Consider the following 14,273-nt stretch of genomic DNA (forward strand, 5'->3'; position numbering starts at 1 on the left):
TATGGGATTTGTGTTCTTTGTGTTCCTTCTACAATTTAGGAAACAGTTTGGAGCTTAAGTACTTATTACACACATCAGTGGTGCTTAATGGTGACTCTCTAACCCAGGGGTAGTCAAACTGCGGCCCTCCAGAAGTCCATGGACTACAATTCCCAGGAGCCCCCTGCCAGCGAATGCTGGCAGGGGGCTCCTGGGAATTGTAGTCCATGGACATCTGGAGGGCCGCAGTTTGACTACCCCTGCTCTAACCGGACTATTAAGTTCCCTTGAATTCTGCTTCTGGAGGTCAACTGACAGGAACAGTCTAGAGCAGGGGGAGTCAACCTGTGGTCCTCCAGATGTCCATGGACTACAATTCCCATGAGCCCCTGCCAGCAAATGCAGGACCACAGGCTGACTACCCCTGGTATAGAAGGCATGCCATTAAGTTCTGTTGAGTTCACAGTTTTGAAAAGCTGGGAGAGTGACATCATCTGTAGCATCTGCTTCAAAACCTTCACGTAAGCTTGTTAGTTGTTTCCCCAAAAGTTGTAAAGAAAATACACAACAACATCAAAGGTGATGGAGCACACAACTCATTTTATTAAATGCTGAATACATGTAAATTGTGGGATACAAAACAGCTACATCAACCTGGTATAGAGTATTCAGGATTGCCCTGAGAAAGGGGTAGGAAAAGAAGACGACCGTTCCCGTAGCAACCCTCAGGAGGCATCACTAGAAAAGCCACTTTGTGGGCATCACTTGGCACAAATCATGGGCCAGAAGTGCCAAGAAAGGCCCAGCCTCTGTAAATGGCCATGTCGGTGAATGATCCCTTGCGTTCTTTCGGCATGAAATTACTGCACTGGAACGACACACACGCTCAGTGGGTCCTGTCTGACAAACGGACAGGCCCCATGACTTTCAGGGAAGAGCACTACTGCTAAAGCCCCAACCGGGATGGGGCTAGTCATCAGAAGCAGACGGTGGTTTGATCCCTTTGGCAAGATGCCTGCCAAAGAAATTACAGCTCTGAACCCTTGACTGTTCAGCAGTCTCTGATCTGTTTCCTCAGCATAGCCCCTTCCCAGCTCCGAAGCAGACTTAGCAACCACTGGCTCGGATGCATACCTACCAGCATGACCACGGGACAGGAAATCTGGCCTACTCCCATCCTTGGTCAGTGGTATCAGAGAGCTGATGTGATGTCCTAGCCAGAAGAGATTTACTGAAGTATCCTTCCTGCAGAGGAGGCGTGACAGGGAAAAGTCTACAACTGGCTTGCTAGGAAAAGTTCATCTTTAGATTCCACCCCTCCTCAAAAAAAAAAAAAAGTCCAAAGGCATAGGTTTTTCACATTAAGTCAAATAGCTTCTATCACCCTGCCCCCACCCACCCCCATCCCCAAGATGATGCTTTGGTAATTACATGAACCATTTAACTTATAAAATACTTTCATAAAAGGCTGCATGCGTGTCCATGCCAGTGGATGCCTCAAGCATGCATCTGTAAACCAAGCATTGAACAAAACAGTCTCCTGCACACAGAGACACCACATGCAGGGCCTGACCTGGCTCTGGTTGCAGCTAGCCAGAAGTGGTCCAGACATTGGTGCACATCATCTTCAGCATCCAAAGGCACATCCAGCTAGTTCAGTCCACTCTGGATGAGCCTCTCAAGATCGCTGCACCATCCGATTCTGCTGCGTGTGCAGAAGCCAGCTTCTACACACACCGCACTGTCACTGGATCAAGTCGATTGACTTTAAAATCCATTGTTACTCTTTGTCAGGGGTAGTCAAACTGCGGCCCTCCAGATGTCCGTGGACTACAATTCCCAGGAGCCCCTGCCAGCGAATGCTGGCAGGGGCTCCTGGGAATTGTAGTCCACGGACATCTGGAGGGCCGCAGTTTGACTACCCCTGCTCTTTGTCATTGAGACTTACATTATATTTGGGTCAACCAAAAAACCCAAAGATTTTAGTTTTTTTTTTTTTTTACAACAATTAAACAGCAATGTTTAATTCTACACATGAGGAAAGCAAACTACTGTAGCTCAATAATGCATCAACAGGACTAACAGTAGTGAAATAACGGGTATGAGCAGAAATCATACAAGGAAAAGGTTACAAATGCACTTAAGTTCACATTTGAAGAATAACTTGTTTTTCTAGACACAACTTATTACCTAACAAATATCAACAATTACAATAAAAACTCACAGAAACTCAAAACCCCCAAAAAAATATTTGACAAGAGACTACTGCTAGTTGGTCTCCACTGGGCCGTTTTCTGAAGCCGTCTGCTACACAATTTTTAAAAAATTGGATACTAAACTCTCAAAAAGAGCATTTTAAAGCAAAGTCTCGTATATACAGATTGGTAAAAGTGACTTTTTGTATCATCCCTCCTATGGAAGAAGAAATTCTGCATTACGAGATGAAGGTAGTGAAATTAAAATGTGTTTGAACTGGCACAAGGTAATACTGGGTAGAGAAAGGCTCAACAGAAGTCAACCAAGACATGTAAACAGAATCAGGCATAAAAGTTTCTTGAAGGAAAATAACTGGCAGGGAGAAATCTGCAGGCTCATTCTCGAGTGTTCGTTCTCCCGGCCCTTTGAAATTGAACCTTTAGGTACAAAAAAATATTGGGGGAACCATTTTTGGGAGAGGGGGGGGACCATTCCCGGTTTAAGGAAGAGGTGTGTGCTCCAATTCTGGGATGCCACCACCTCCCCAGAGCAATACTTCCTCCCAAGAACACTCGAGAGAGACGCTTGGGGGGCGGAAAAAACCTCAATATGTTAACGACTTTATGGCAAGACAGTCGCAAGAAAATATCCCCAAGCAAAAGCTCACGCAGCTGCCTCTGCTCAGAACTCTTCCCAAGTATCCTGCCAGAGACTACCTTAAAACAGGAGCATAATAGAAAACATCAGTTTGCATCCACACAAAACCAGAAATCCATGCAAGAGGGTGAATAAATATCACACTGAACCAAAGTCACACGGTAGCAGTTCTCTGCTGAGAACAGACGCAAGACCTACAGCAGTTTTTACTGTTCATAGCTCTGGATATAAATATTAACATCTACCTTATTTAACACTGATGCACTTTACAAAAAAAGATATCCATTGCAAGAATGCATTTAATAAATAGAATCAAGGTAACTTATGCAGCATGGTGCCCTTAACCGTACACACTTTGTGCACATTATATTAATAAAGTAGATTCAAAAAGTTGTCTCTTCTTCTAGAAACTGTTAAGTGCCCATTTTAAATAAAAAGATTCATAATCCTCCATGGGCTACTTCGGTGTGACACACAGTGTCACCAACATAGTGATGAAAAGTACAATATTGAAGCTAACCTAGAGATGGCTTTTTGTACATTTATTTTATACAATCAAGAAAGAGATACAATTTGTATCAACAAACAAAAGGTCATTTCTGGTTATTTCAGGCATTGCTCTTAGCTGCTTGAAGCGGAAAGGAACTGAAAAATAAGGAGAGTGCATTTTGGCAAGCTGGTTGGGAAATCTGATCAAAAGATTTTTAAAAAGCCAACCACCCAGATTTAAATGACAATAATTGTGAATGTCCCTGTGGATGACGGCGTGCCAGTCAGAGCCCTGTGCCAATGAGTGCCTCTACTGTGCCTTTTGTAAGATCCGAGTGCAAAAGTCAGAGTGCCGGGTGATCACCCCCGTCAGTGGGGAGCGTCACTCCACTGGAGATGGGCAGCCTGAAATGGCCCCGGTACTTTGCAAGGGACCTCACAGCCTCTCGGGTTAGCCAACTGTTAATGGACAAAGGGATGTTTTTTGTGACTGAACCTCAAAGGCGTGTCCAGACTGCCCTTTCTTGCACTGGATGTACAGCAGGCTGGCAAAAGTGAATTGGCTGTGGGCACTGGTTGACCCAATTCTGCCCATCTCGATGAAGACAAATTAGGGGAGATCCTGCAGATTCATTCTGCATGTGGTCATGTCTTCCCTTGATGCCAGAGACTCAACGGGCTCTTTGTGCAGGAAGAAGCAGATATACATGGATCAAGCTCCGGACACCTGCATAACTGGTGCAATCACCACCTCCTGACTGTGGCTGGGAGGGTGTCCAATTTATTGCATGTCGGCCCCTCCACAGAATTTCCCAAAGTGTAAAAACGGGTTTGGCCTGACACAAATGACCCTTCAGACAACTCAAGCACAGGAGCCAATCACTTGAGTTATGGTTCGTGTTTGCTTTTTGGCTCCTGGGATTAAAGGAATAACCGAGAGAGCAGCAGGCAAGCCCTATTCAAAACACCAGAAACAACCCTGACTGCAGCCTCACGTTCCGTGTGTTTCATAGTAAGAAACATTTAGGCAGTGTCACACCTTCTCATGAAGAAACAAAAGGCCAGAAACCAGGCCTTCTCAACTTTCATGAAAAAAAACTACAGTAGAAGTCAACAAGTCCTAGCTCGAGACGGGTCGAGTTAGTAGTGGTTCAAAAGGTTGAAATACACATGGATTTAAAAAGGGTGTCCAAGTCAGTGCAGCCTTTAAAAAGAAACACACACACACACGCACACACAAAAGCCGTCGCTGCTATCAGTGCCTCTGGAGGGGTCCCCAGTTTTTCGGCTACAAGGCTGTCCAACCCCTGAGCAAAATACCATTTGGCACAAATTCCTGCCACCCCACAGACTGATACATTATGGCCTGTCAAGAAGAGTTCCCAAGAAGTTACATGCACACCTTTGCATGGATTTTAAAGTGCAAAAATGAAGCAATTTGGCAGGAAGCTAAAGCTCTTAGCCTCTTTTTCCCCCATGTCAGCCTGCTTTAAAACATCAACAGGCTGCGATTGGTGGGGGGGGGATGCCTAATTTGCTTATTCACACATTAGAATAGCATCCATTACACACATTAAGTTTTTGGTATGCTTTTGGTCGAGAATAAGAATTTTAACTGAAGTTCCCGATTGGTAGTTGAATCTTCATCTAGAGCGAGCAGGTTCCCGATATCAAAAACTCAACCCAAAACTTTCAAAAGGGCAAATTTTCATCCATTTAATGGACAGCAGAGGATCTTTTTACCTGCTATTTGCTACAACTGTTCCTGCCCCAAAGAACATCAGCTACAACTATCCAGGAGGTCCAATTAATTGTCCATTCTTTTTAAGATGAGGCAACACTTACTGTGAAGAACAGAAAATTCCTCTAGTCCACAAGGCAGATTCTCCCGTATCAGAAAAGTGATCTGGGTGCCTCTACATCAAAAGACTCAGTGCGCACTAGAGCTCCTGGATTGGTGAGCCAGTGTGTTCTTGTGGGCACATCGCAGACCCGTCCTGTCACATGGCAGGGCTTGTGTTGGTGTAGCTCTGTGAAGATGGATGCCGGAGGCCAAATAATGAGGATTTTTCAAGTTCAAAAGGCTTCTTTTAAAAAGCCCAACTTGCTACAAAGCAACATGGCAGTTAATAATGAAACTATACACTGACTCATGCAATATAATTGCTAATTGTTTTGAACAATCTGTCTCAGACATACCAACAATCTGACCTTTGGGATTCAATAATGATCCATCCATGCATAAGGTATGCAATTCCTGTAAAATACCTTTTTTTTAAAAATCCCCACTTTAAAAATTCTTTTTAAATACTTCTGTTTATAACACAATCTGGCTTTACAGAAGGCTTCACACATCAATATAATTGGTACAACGGCTGCAGACCGCAGTTATAGAATATTTACAAAACTGAGCCCATCTTTCAATTGCGGAGACCTCCTTCAGAATAAACGCAATGCATGTTCTTTGCTTCTCTTTCGGGATCCAACGAGAAGCTCCGCCCACAACAAAGGAACCCTTTTTTAACGCCCGGTTCTCAATTTGGCAACAATCATGGCTGCCAACTGCTGCGCATCGGCCACGTGGGGATTCTTCTCCATCACCGAGAGGACGACCCCGGCCGGGAAAATATTGCAGAGATTCTTGTACGTTTGGTACTGGTGCTCGGGGATGATGTGGGGCTCTCGGGGCTCCCCACAGACGCCAACCCACGGGTTCCTCCAGAGCTGCTCCATCTTCTCAGGCATGCTCCGCACCATCACGGGCTCATAGCAGGGCTGCATGAGGCTGCCACCCAGCGGGTAGGAATGGTAAGCGTAGGAGTCGGCAGCACAGGGCAGGGGGTCCCAGCTGGCATGCTGCTCTCGACAGAGGGGCGGCCTTTTCTGCCGAGCGGGGTTACTTTCATAAAGCCGAGAATCAGAAATGCTGTCCATCCTCGTCATGACGAGAGCACGGCTCGGCTGGGTGGCGGCTGATGGGTGAGCGTCCTGGGGCACTGGATAGTCTCCCGGGCAACTGGACCGTGCCCCAACAACTGGGTGTTGGATGTGCAGTGCTAAATGGGAAGATGAGTGTTTCCGAGGAAGGTGCTTTGACCCTTCGGTACCATAGCTCTGAACTCTGGTCAAGTTCTCGTGGTAGGCATGGGAGAAGGGCTGAAGACGGCTTTGCGAGGGAAGTCGATGAACCTTGATGCTGTCGTCTTCTGGGTTTACGTTTCCTAGGCCCAGGTACAAGTCGGTATAAGAGGAATAGGAATCGTTACTCGTATGGCTTAAGCAACTGTCTGGACAAGGGCTAGAATTCCTTGAGTAGATGCCTTGGTCTACATCAGCCCCGTAATAATCTGTATTAGGCATGCTGTTAATGCTCAAATTGGAGAAGTCACTGAGCATGGAATAATAGCCATGATCTCCTAAAGACTCATATTTTGGATACTGTTCTGTATAGTTTATAGAAGTGCCATGGCTGTTGGTCACCAGGATGGGAGGATACTGGACACTGGCCATGTGTTCCAGAGATGACTTCTGATGGGTGAACTGAGATGACCCCGGCACAGGGCTACTTGCTGACCGGGTATTTAACGCCCCAACCGCGTGGCTTTTGGAGGGCGGAAGGGTTGGTACACTCAGCGCGGAAACAAGGGAAGGGACAGAACTGGCCTCTGGCTTCCGAGCTATCAACAGCCTGTCCTCGGGTTCCACAGGCACAGAACGGATGCTCGGATCTGACTGACGTTTGGGAGCAATGCGCTTCACTTCCGAATTGATATCTCCTTTGGAAAGAGAAGTCCCCGTGCCACACTTAGCCAAAGCTCCTTCGCTCATAGTCTTCACAGCAGATAATTTGGCACTGATGCGGAGCTCATCTGCTACAGATCTCAGGGGCTGGTTTGCTCTTTCAGGGTGGTAATATTTGCATTTGTGTCCGTAGGTGCATTTTTTCCCTGAAAAGAGACCTACAAGGTTAGATAAGTACACAGCTACTCATTTGAATCTAAGATTAGATAAGATCCTCTAAAAGAGATTTGTGAGAACATCACTTAAGAGAATTCGGGTTAGTTTCACTCCGAACATGAATGGTGAAAAGACAGAGGGAGACTTAACAGTGTCAACCTAAGCAAGGAAATTGATGGGCTTAGAAAGATGTCCGTCTGCTTAGGAAAAGACAGCAAATACACCAGAGTAGCGGTCCACAACCTTTGTTAGGCCACGGACCACTGGGCCGGGGTGTGGGGAGAGGGCGACCCGGGCCCCCGCGCATGCGCAGCAGCCCCGGCACAAATGTGCATGCTCGGACTTGCCGCGCGTGCGCATTTGCGTCCGGCAGGGGCACAAACGCGTATGCGCAACACTGCCGCATTTGCGCTGCCGGCGGCCACGGCTCCCTCTCCCCGCCCCTCCAGGCTGCAAGGAAATCAGCCGCCAAAGCAACTGATTAGCTTGTGGCCCGGCAAGCTTCTCTTCCCGCCCCCTCCCAAAGCAAGAAGCTTGCTGGGCCGCAAGCTAATCGGCCGCTTTGGCGCTGTGGGGGGAGGGGGGAGAAGGAGCCACGGCCCGCGCCAAGGCCTTTGTTTCTGTGACTGTGTTTCTCAAATGTGGTTTCTCATACCACAAAAGGCGCACCATTTGTGAACATGAGTAATTGGCAGGGGTAAGGAGAGTCAAACCTGCCCCCCCTCCCACCACCACTGGGCTGGTCCTGCCCTTCGAAGCACCTAGAGCAGCTATGCGATTCTATTACAGTCTGGTGAAAACTCCAATTTGTCAAGTCAACAGCTGCTCTGATTTCCATGTAACAACTACAAAGGTCAGTAACTCGTCAACATATGCTAAACATTTTCATATTCTGCTTGCAATGTTATTCTGTGCTTCAGTTGCTAAAAATGGGGTCATTCAGACCCATGTATCTTTTATGAACAGTATATAGTTAAATGAAGAGGTTATTTTAGGCTCCTGTTGGCATCACTATATACTTCTAATTCTCTGATATTAACAAGGATCTTTTTTAATTGCCCTTTATACTGAGGCTACGGTAAACTAGAGCTCAAGGGGGATCTTTCGCCTTCCTGTTTTGGAAGTTTTTTTTACCCATCTAAGCAACTCCCTCTGCCAAAGAGGCTTCCATGCATATCATCCATCCCCCCCCTCCCGCCCCGTTAGAAAAATGGTTCTTATATGTCCCTTTTCTCTACCCAAAGGACGCTCAAAGTGGCTTACATTCACCTTCCCTTTCCTCTCCCCACAACAGACACCCTGTGAGGGAGGGGAGGCTGAGAGAGCCCTGATATTCCTGCTCGGACAAAACAGCTCTATCAGGACTGTGACTAGCCCAAGGTCACCCAGCTGGCTGCCTGTGGGAGAGGAGCAGGGAATCAAACCTGTCTCGCCAGATTAGAAGTCCGCGCTCCTAACCACTACACCAAGTTAGCCCACAGCACTCTCTAGGCTTCTTGTCATACAGACACACATGAGCCATCTCTCAAAATGTTCAAGTCTTACACACTTACCGTAGGGACAAGGCTGCTTTTTGTGCTCTGGAATAACAGGCTTTTTCCTTAAGAAATTTTCAAGGCTGGGTCCATGCCGTCCTAACGGGTCATCAGGAGGCATAAACCTGGTGAAAAGTATACAGGTAAAAGTTACCAGCGGGTGTGTTAATGACATAACATTATTTCATGATGTAGTGGCTACAAATCTCACTATTTGCTCATTAGGTGTGGTTTCCCTTCCCCCCTGGGTCTGTAATACAAGAGAAATAAAACTGGCATCCTTGATCACAATTAGTAAGAATGGGTGCAAAGAGCTTCCCGTACTCAGATGCTAAGCCCTGTCATCCCACTCTTGAAAAAGGAAACCTACTTGTCATTCACAAAAGAATACATCAGCAGCCGCTCCTCAATGAATTTCTTCCACTCTGGTTTTTCGTTCTGAAGGTCGCGGTAATTGTCATTTGACACGATGATGCCATCAGAGTCATAAGCCAGTTTCACTATGAAGCGATCATCGTAGCAGACTACCCTTCTGCCTTGAACTCGCCGAGATGGTGTGAAGACAAGGATTTTTTCCTTCTCCAGTTTATGTAAAATTTCTTGATCTGTAAAAATAAGACTTACATAATAACCTTTAAAACCAAGATGCCCTGATAAGGAAGATAACATTCTTAGCAGCTCTGTCTCTGGAACACAGAGGATGTTTTGACCAATATTATTTGGCTCAAAAAGTCTTGAGCCATTATTTCATATCACACAGCTTGTCCTCCCTTTACTATCATAGAATCATAGAGTTGGAAGGGACCTCCAGGGTCATCTAGTACACTCCCTGCAGAATGCAGGACATTCACAACTAACTGCCCACCCACAGTGACCTCAATTCCCTGCCCAGATGATGCCCCCCCTCCACCGTCCAAAAACCAGAATCCATGGCCAGATTGGCCTGGAGGGAATTCACCTCCTGATCCCAAAGTGCCAGTTGGGATTTTCCTGGGCCTGCAAGGAAGGGCCACAAGAGCCAAGCATGGACACAATCTCTTCTGCCCAGCCACTCACAATCTGCCTAAATTCACAGGATCAGCATTTCTGTGAGGTGGCTATCTAGCCTCTGCTTAAAAACTTCCAAGGAAGGAGAACCCACCACCTCCCAAGGAAGCCCGTTCTACTGAGGAACCACTCTAACGGTCAGGAACTTCTTCTGGATGTTTAGATGGAATTTCTTTTGAATTAATTTCATCCTGTTGGTTCTGGTCTGACCCCCCTGGGGCAACAGAAAACAACTCTGCACCATCTTCTATATCAGTGGTCCCCAGCCTTTTTGTCACCAGGGACCAGTCAATGCTTGAAAATTTTACTGAGGCCCGAGGGGGGGGGGGGCTAGTCTTTTTTAATTTATTTATTTATTTAGATTTTGCTGAGGGACATCACCGCCTGAGCCCCTGCACCACTTGCTTTCCCTCCCGGCGCCCCTGATTTCCCACCGCCCACTGCCAGCAGCAGCTGCACAGTGCCAGGCCGAGGGGGAGCCCCAGCCAAGGCGGCTGCCGGAGAGCACCAAAGGGGAGCTGGCAGCAGAGTGGCAGGGCAGCCCCCGAGGCAGCAGCCGGGGAGGAGGACAAGGAGGAGCTGCAGCCCGGTACCGACTGATCTACGGACCAGGACCGGTCCCCGGACCAGGGGTTGGGGACCACTGCTCTATATGACAGCCCTTCAAGCACTTGAAGATGGCTATCATATCTGTAAGGCTGACAAAGTAAAAGCTGAGTAGTTACCAAACCTTGTACTTAACCAGACCACTAATCCACCCAAGTCAGTATTGTCTACTCAGATCGGTAGCAGCTCTCTGGAATCTGACGCAGAGGTCTCTCCCACCATCTACTGCTCAATCCTTTCACTGGAGGGGCCAGGGATTGGCTCTTAAGGCCAAGCAGGTGCTCTACAGCTGAGCCATAGAAGGGATGTCAATTTACATCAATCTCACTTTAAAGTGCTATCAGGTATGACAGTGATTAACAGTATCAAGTATGAGACAGATATTTATGATAAACATTTTTAAGATAGCCACAATGTCCCCTTGTTTGTTTATTTATTTATTTATTATATTTATATACTGCCTTCCCAAGGGTTCAGGAAAAGATACAAATACAGTTATTGACTATATGACATCACTCTAACAATCTTCAGGGAGATAAGGTCGAAACCAGTGTCTCTTAAGCCTGTAAGATAAAAACATTCCAAGTTTCACAGATGAAAACACCCATGGAGTGTGCTGGGAAGATCAGTGCAAGAAGCCAGTGTGGGACACCAGCCCCCATATCGTGCTCTACAGCCCCTGAAAACCGGGAACGAAATGTTTCCTGGTCCCTGGTTCCTCAATAGAGGAACTGTCTTCCCTGCATTCCGAAATGAATCTAGCCTTCACACAGCTGGTAGGCATGAAGAAAGCAATCACCTGCCTTGCTTGTCAGGATTGTAGAATCTCTGTCATAAATTAGCCTGAGTTCCTCCATGTCAGTTATATTGCTTGATTGGGCCTGGCGCCTCCTTGCCCAGGCCTTGTAGTTTGCTAGCTATAAAATTGAATAGTGATGTTATGCTAACCTTATCTTGTTGTGGGCTCGCGGGGTTGTTGTCACCTCTTCAAGGCTGGGAGAGCGAAATCCTGTTTATGTAACACATATGTCTTTTCTCTCCTGCCCCCTCCCTTGGGAACTGTCAAGTTTTGGGCGGGAGAAATGTATTGATAAGCTGGGGCAAATCTGGCCTCTGGCAGATTTGACTTCTCAGTCTCTTGCGTATAGTGCTTTTCAATAAAACTCTTTTTATTAAGAAGTTTGTTGTGAGTTTCCTGTACGTTTGACATTAAGTCAAATCTCACAACTCCTTTCACCTGCCAATATGCAGGGCGAAGGACATACTTTTACTGAGCAAGGAGAGGGCCTGGATTGGGACCTCTCCCAAGGCGACGGGGCCAGTGGAGGGCCGTACAGCTTGGGCATGCTCAGGGCCGTGTCAGGAACAACTCCTGGGCCCGAGGATTTTTTGGAGCGGCACGTCACCGAACGCAGGCGATTGTCGAAGTATGACCGCCCCACTGGGGATGAACAGTGGCCGGAGCATCTCGGAATGCCTAACTACGGGTTGGAGCCCGTCGGTGAGACACAGGACCTGCAGTACAAGTTGGACAGGGTGACCAACTGGTTGCAGGATCTATCGGGTCGGTTGGATCCGGAGGAGCAACGCCGAACCCAACGCCTCCTGAAGGAGGTGCGCGGTGGTGGTGCGCACGACACCAGTGGACGGAGGTCGGGTGGTCTGCTCGCCCTGCGGGAACGCGAGATGGCGGCCATGCAAGCGGCGGCGGAGGCCGAGGCGGCGGCCCGGGCGAGAGCGCAGAGGGAGATCGAGGCCGAAGCTGCGGCTCGGGCGAGAGCACAGAGGGAGAACGAAGAAGAGGAGGGTGAGGACGCCGGCGGTGGCGGAGAGGGCGATGGAGCCGGAGCCGACGGCGCAGGCGGAGAGGATGCAGCAGCGGCGGCGGTGGCGAACGTTGCGGGAGCCGAAGCAGCAGCGGCGGCGGCAGCACGAGAAGCGGCGGCGGCGGCCGCGCGAGCGGCGGAGGCAGCAAGGGCGGCAGCGGATGCAAGAGCGGCAGCAGGAATGGGACGAGGCATCGGCCGTGGTGCAAGAATCCCGATCCCGGCCCCGGCGGATTGGGGCCAGGGACGCCTGCCTCCTCACCTCCGGGGAGTGGAAATGCGGAACACCTATAAATTCAAGGCTAAATTTTCGGGGGACCACGCAGCTTTCCCTACGTTCCTGGTGCACCTCCAAGCCTACATGATGGACATGGGGTTCACTTTTCATGACGACGCTGAGCGTGTGAGGTTTGTGGGGGAAGCCCTGGAGGGCAAGGCTGCAAAGTGGTTCCTGGACTTGTACCGTTACAACCCACGAGCCATCCGCAACTACAACCACTTCCTGCGCTCTATGCGCCAGATGTACGTGGAGCCGTTCGAAAGGGAGACTGCGGAGAAGAAACTGAGAGCTCACCGGCAAGGAAAATTATCAGTGGTCGAGTACGCCAGAGAATTCAAGGAGCTGTCCTCCTCGGTGCCGGACTGGACCGAGCCCCAACGCGTGCTCGCGTTCGTGGGGGGTCTCTCACCAGACCTGGCCAACAAATGCCTCCTGTTAGACGACCCGCTTACAGTCGACGGGTGGGTCCAACTGGCGGGTGAGATGGAGAATCGTCTGGAGAGGGCCTCAATGGTCCAGGTGCTGGCAGGAAAGGCTGGGGCAAAAACCTCCACCCCAGCTAAAGTCAAGCCGAAAGCGAAGTTGGAGCCAACTGAGCGCACACGCCGCATGGAGAAAGGGCTGTGCTTGGGATGCGGCCAAGCTGGGCACTTCCTTGCACATTGCCCATCGAAAGCGGTGGCCGGAGCGAGAGCTGTCAGCAGCCCCCCGTTGAAAGCCCAACCCGCAAAGAAACCCACTCCGAAGAAAAGTGCTAAGTCTCTACTGGTGCCGGTCGGTGCCGTTCCGGCGGTGGATGACTCGGAGGAGGGCAGTGGTCAGGATGACGAGGATCAAGCTGAGGAGCAGTCGGGAAACGAAGACGGTCTGCTGTAAAGGCGCCCCGCCAGCAGGCCGCCAACAGGGGCAAACGCGCGGTGAGTGATTCCCCCTTATTGCTCCTACCCGCCAACCTCTCCAACCCCAGTTCTGGGAAAACGGTGGGAGTCCGTTGCATCGTGGACTCAGGGTGTACCCAATCCCTGGTGAGCCCAGCACTTGCCGAGACTCTGGGGGTGGGGAAGGTGCCGTTGGGGGAGCCTTTGCCGATCACCCAACTAGATGGGAAATGCGCTCCTGGTGGGGAAGCCACAGTGAAGACGCGCCCCATGGACCTGGACATAAAAAAACATTGGGAGCAGATTCAACCCTTGGTAGCGCCTCACTCTGCTTTCCCGTGCGTGTTGGGGCTGGACTGGCTAAGGGAGCATGACCCCCTGGTGAAGTGGAAAGAAGGGACTGTGGAATTCACCTCCCCTGCTTGCGAGCAGCACGCTCGGCCACCGTGTCTCCCGGGCAAGGGAGTAAAGGCAGCGTTAGGGACCGTAGGGGTGGGGGCTGTCCCTCCGGAGTATCGGGACTTTGCAGACGTATTTGCGGAGGCGGAGTGCAACCAGCTGCCCCCCCACCGTAAGACTGACTGTGCCATCGAGTTAAAGAAAGGGGAACCCCTCCCCAAAGCCAAACTTTATTCCATGAGTCCGAGGGAAATGGCTGAGCTCAGGGAATTCTTGGATAAGAATCTGGCGAGGGGTTTTATTAGGCCAGCCACCTCGCCCTTGGCGGCCCCGGTACTTTTTGTGAAAAAGAAAGACGGTTCGCTGCGCCTTTGCACTGACTACCGGGGCTTGAATGCTGTTTCTACTTGTAACGCCTACCCAC

General features: G+C 49.3%; 1 protein-coding gene across 13 annotated transcripts in view; it reads right to left on the reverse strand.

Annotated features, from left to right (window-relative positions):
- Nucleotides 1-4,733: 4,733 nt before the first annotated feature.
- ZC3H12B (zinc finger CCCH-type containing 12B) overlaps nt 4,734-14,273 on the reverse strand; it is a 36,815-nt gene continuing 27,275 nt past the window's right edge. For all 13 annotated transcript variants that reach the window (XM_077308891.1, XM_077308888.1, XM_077308890.1 and 10 more), the window contains 3 exons: nt 9,184-9,418; nt 8,832-8,938; nt 4,734-7,268 (listed from right to left, as the gene is read on the reverse strand). In XM_077308891.1, coding sequence (XP_077165006.1) covers nt 5,842-7,268; nt 8,832-8,938; nt 9,184-9,418 — 1,769 coding nt within the window. In that variant the 3' untranslated portion in view covers nt 4,734-5,841. The remainder of the gene's footprint in view (nt 7,269-8,831; nt 8,939-9,183; nt 9,419-14,273) is intronic.

Source organism: Paroedura picta, chromosome 13, assembly GCF_049243985.1.
Source record: "Paroedura picta isolate Pp20150507F chromosome 13, Ppicta_v3.0, whole genome shotgun sequence".
Taxonomy (NCBI): Eukaryota; Metazoa; Chordata; class Lepidosauria; order Squamata; family Gekkonidae; genus Paroedura; species Paroedura picta.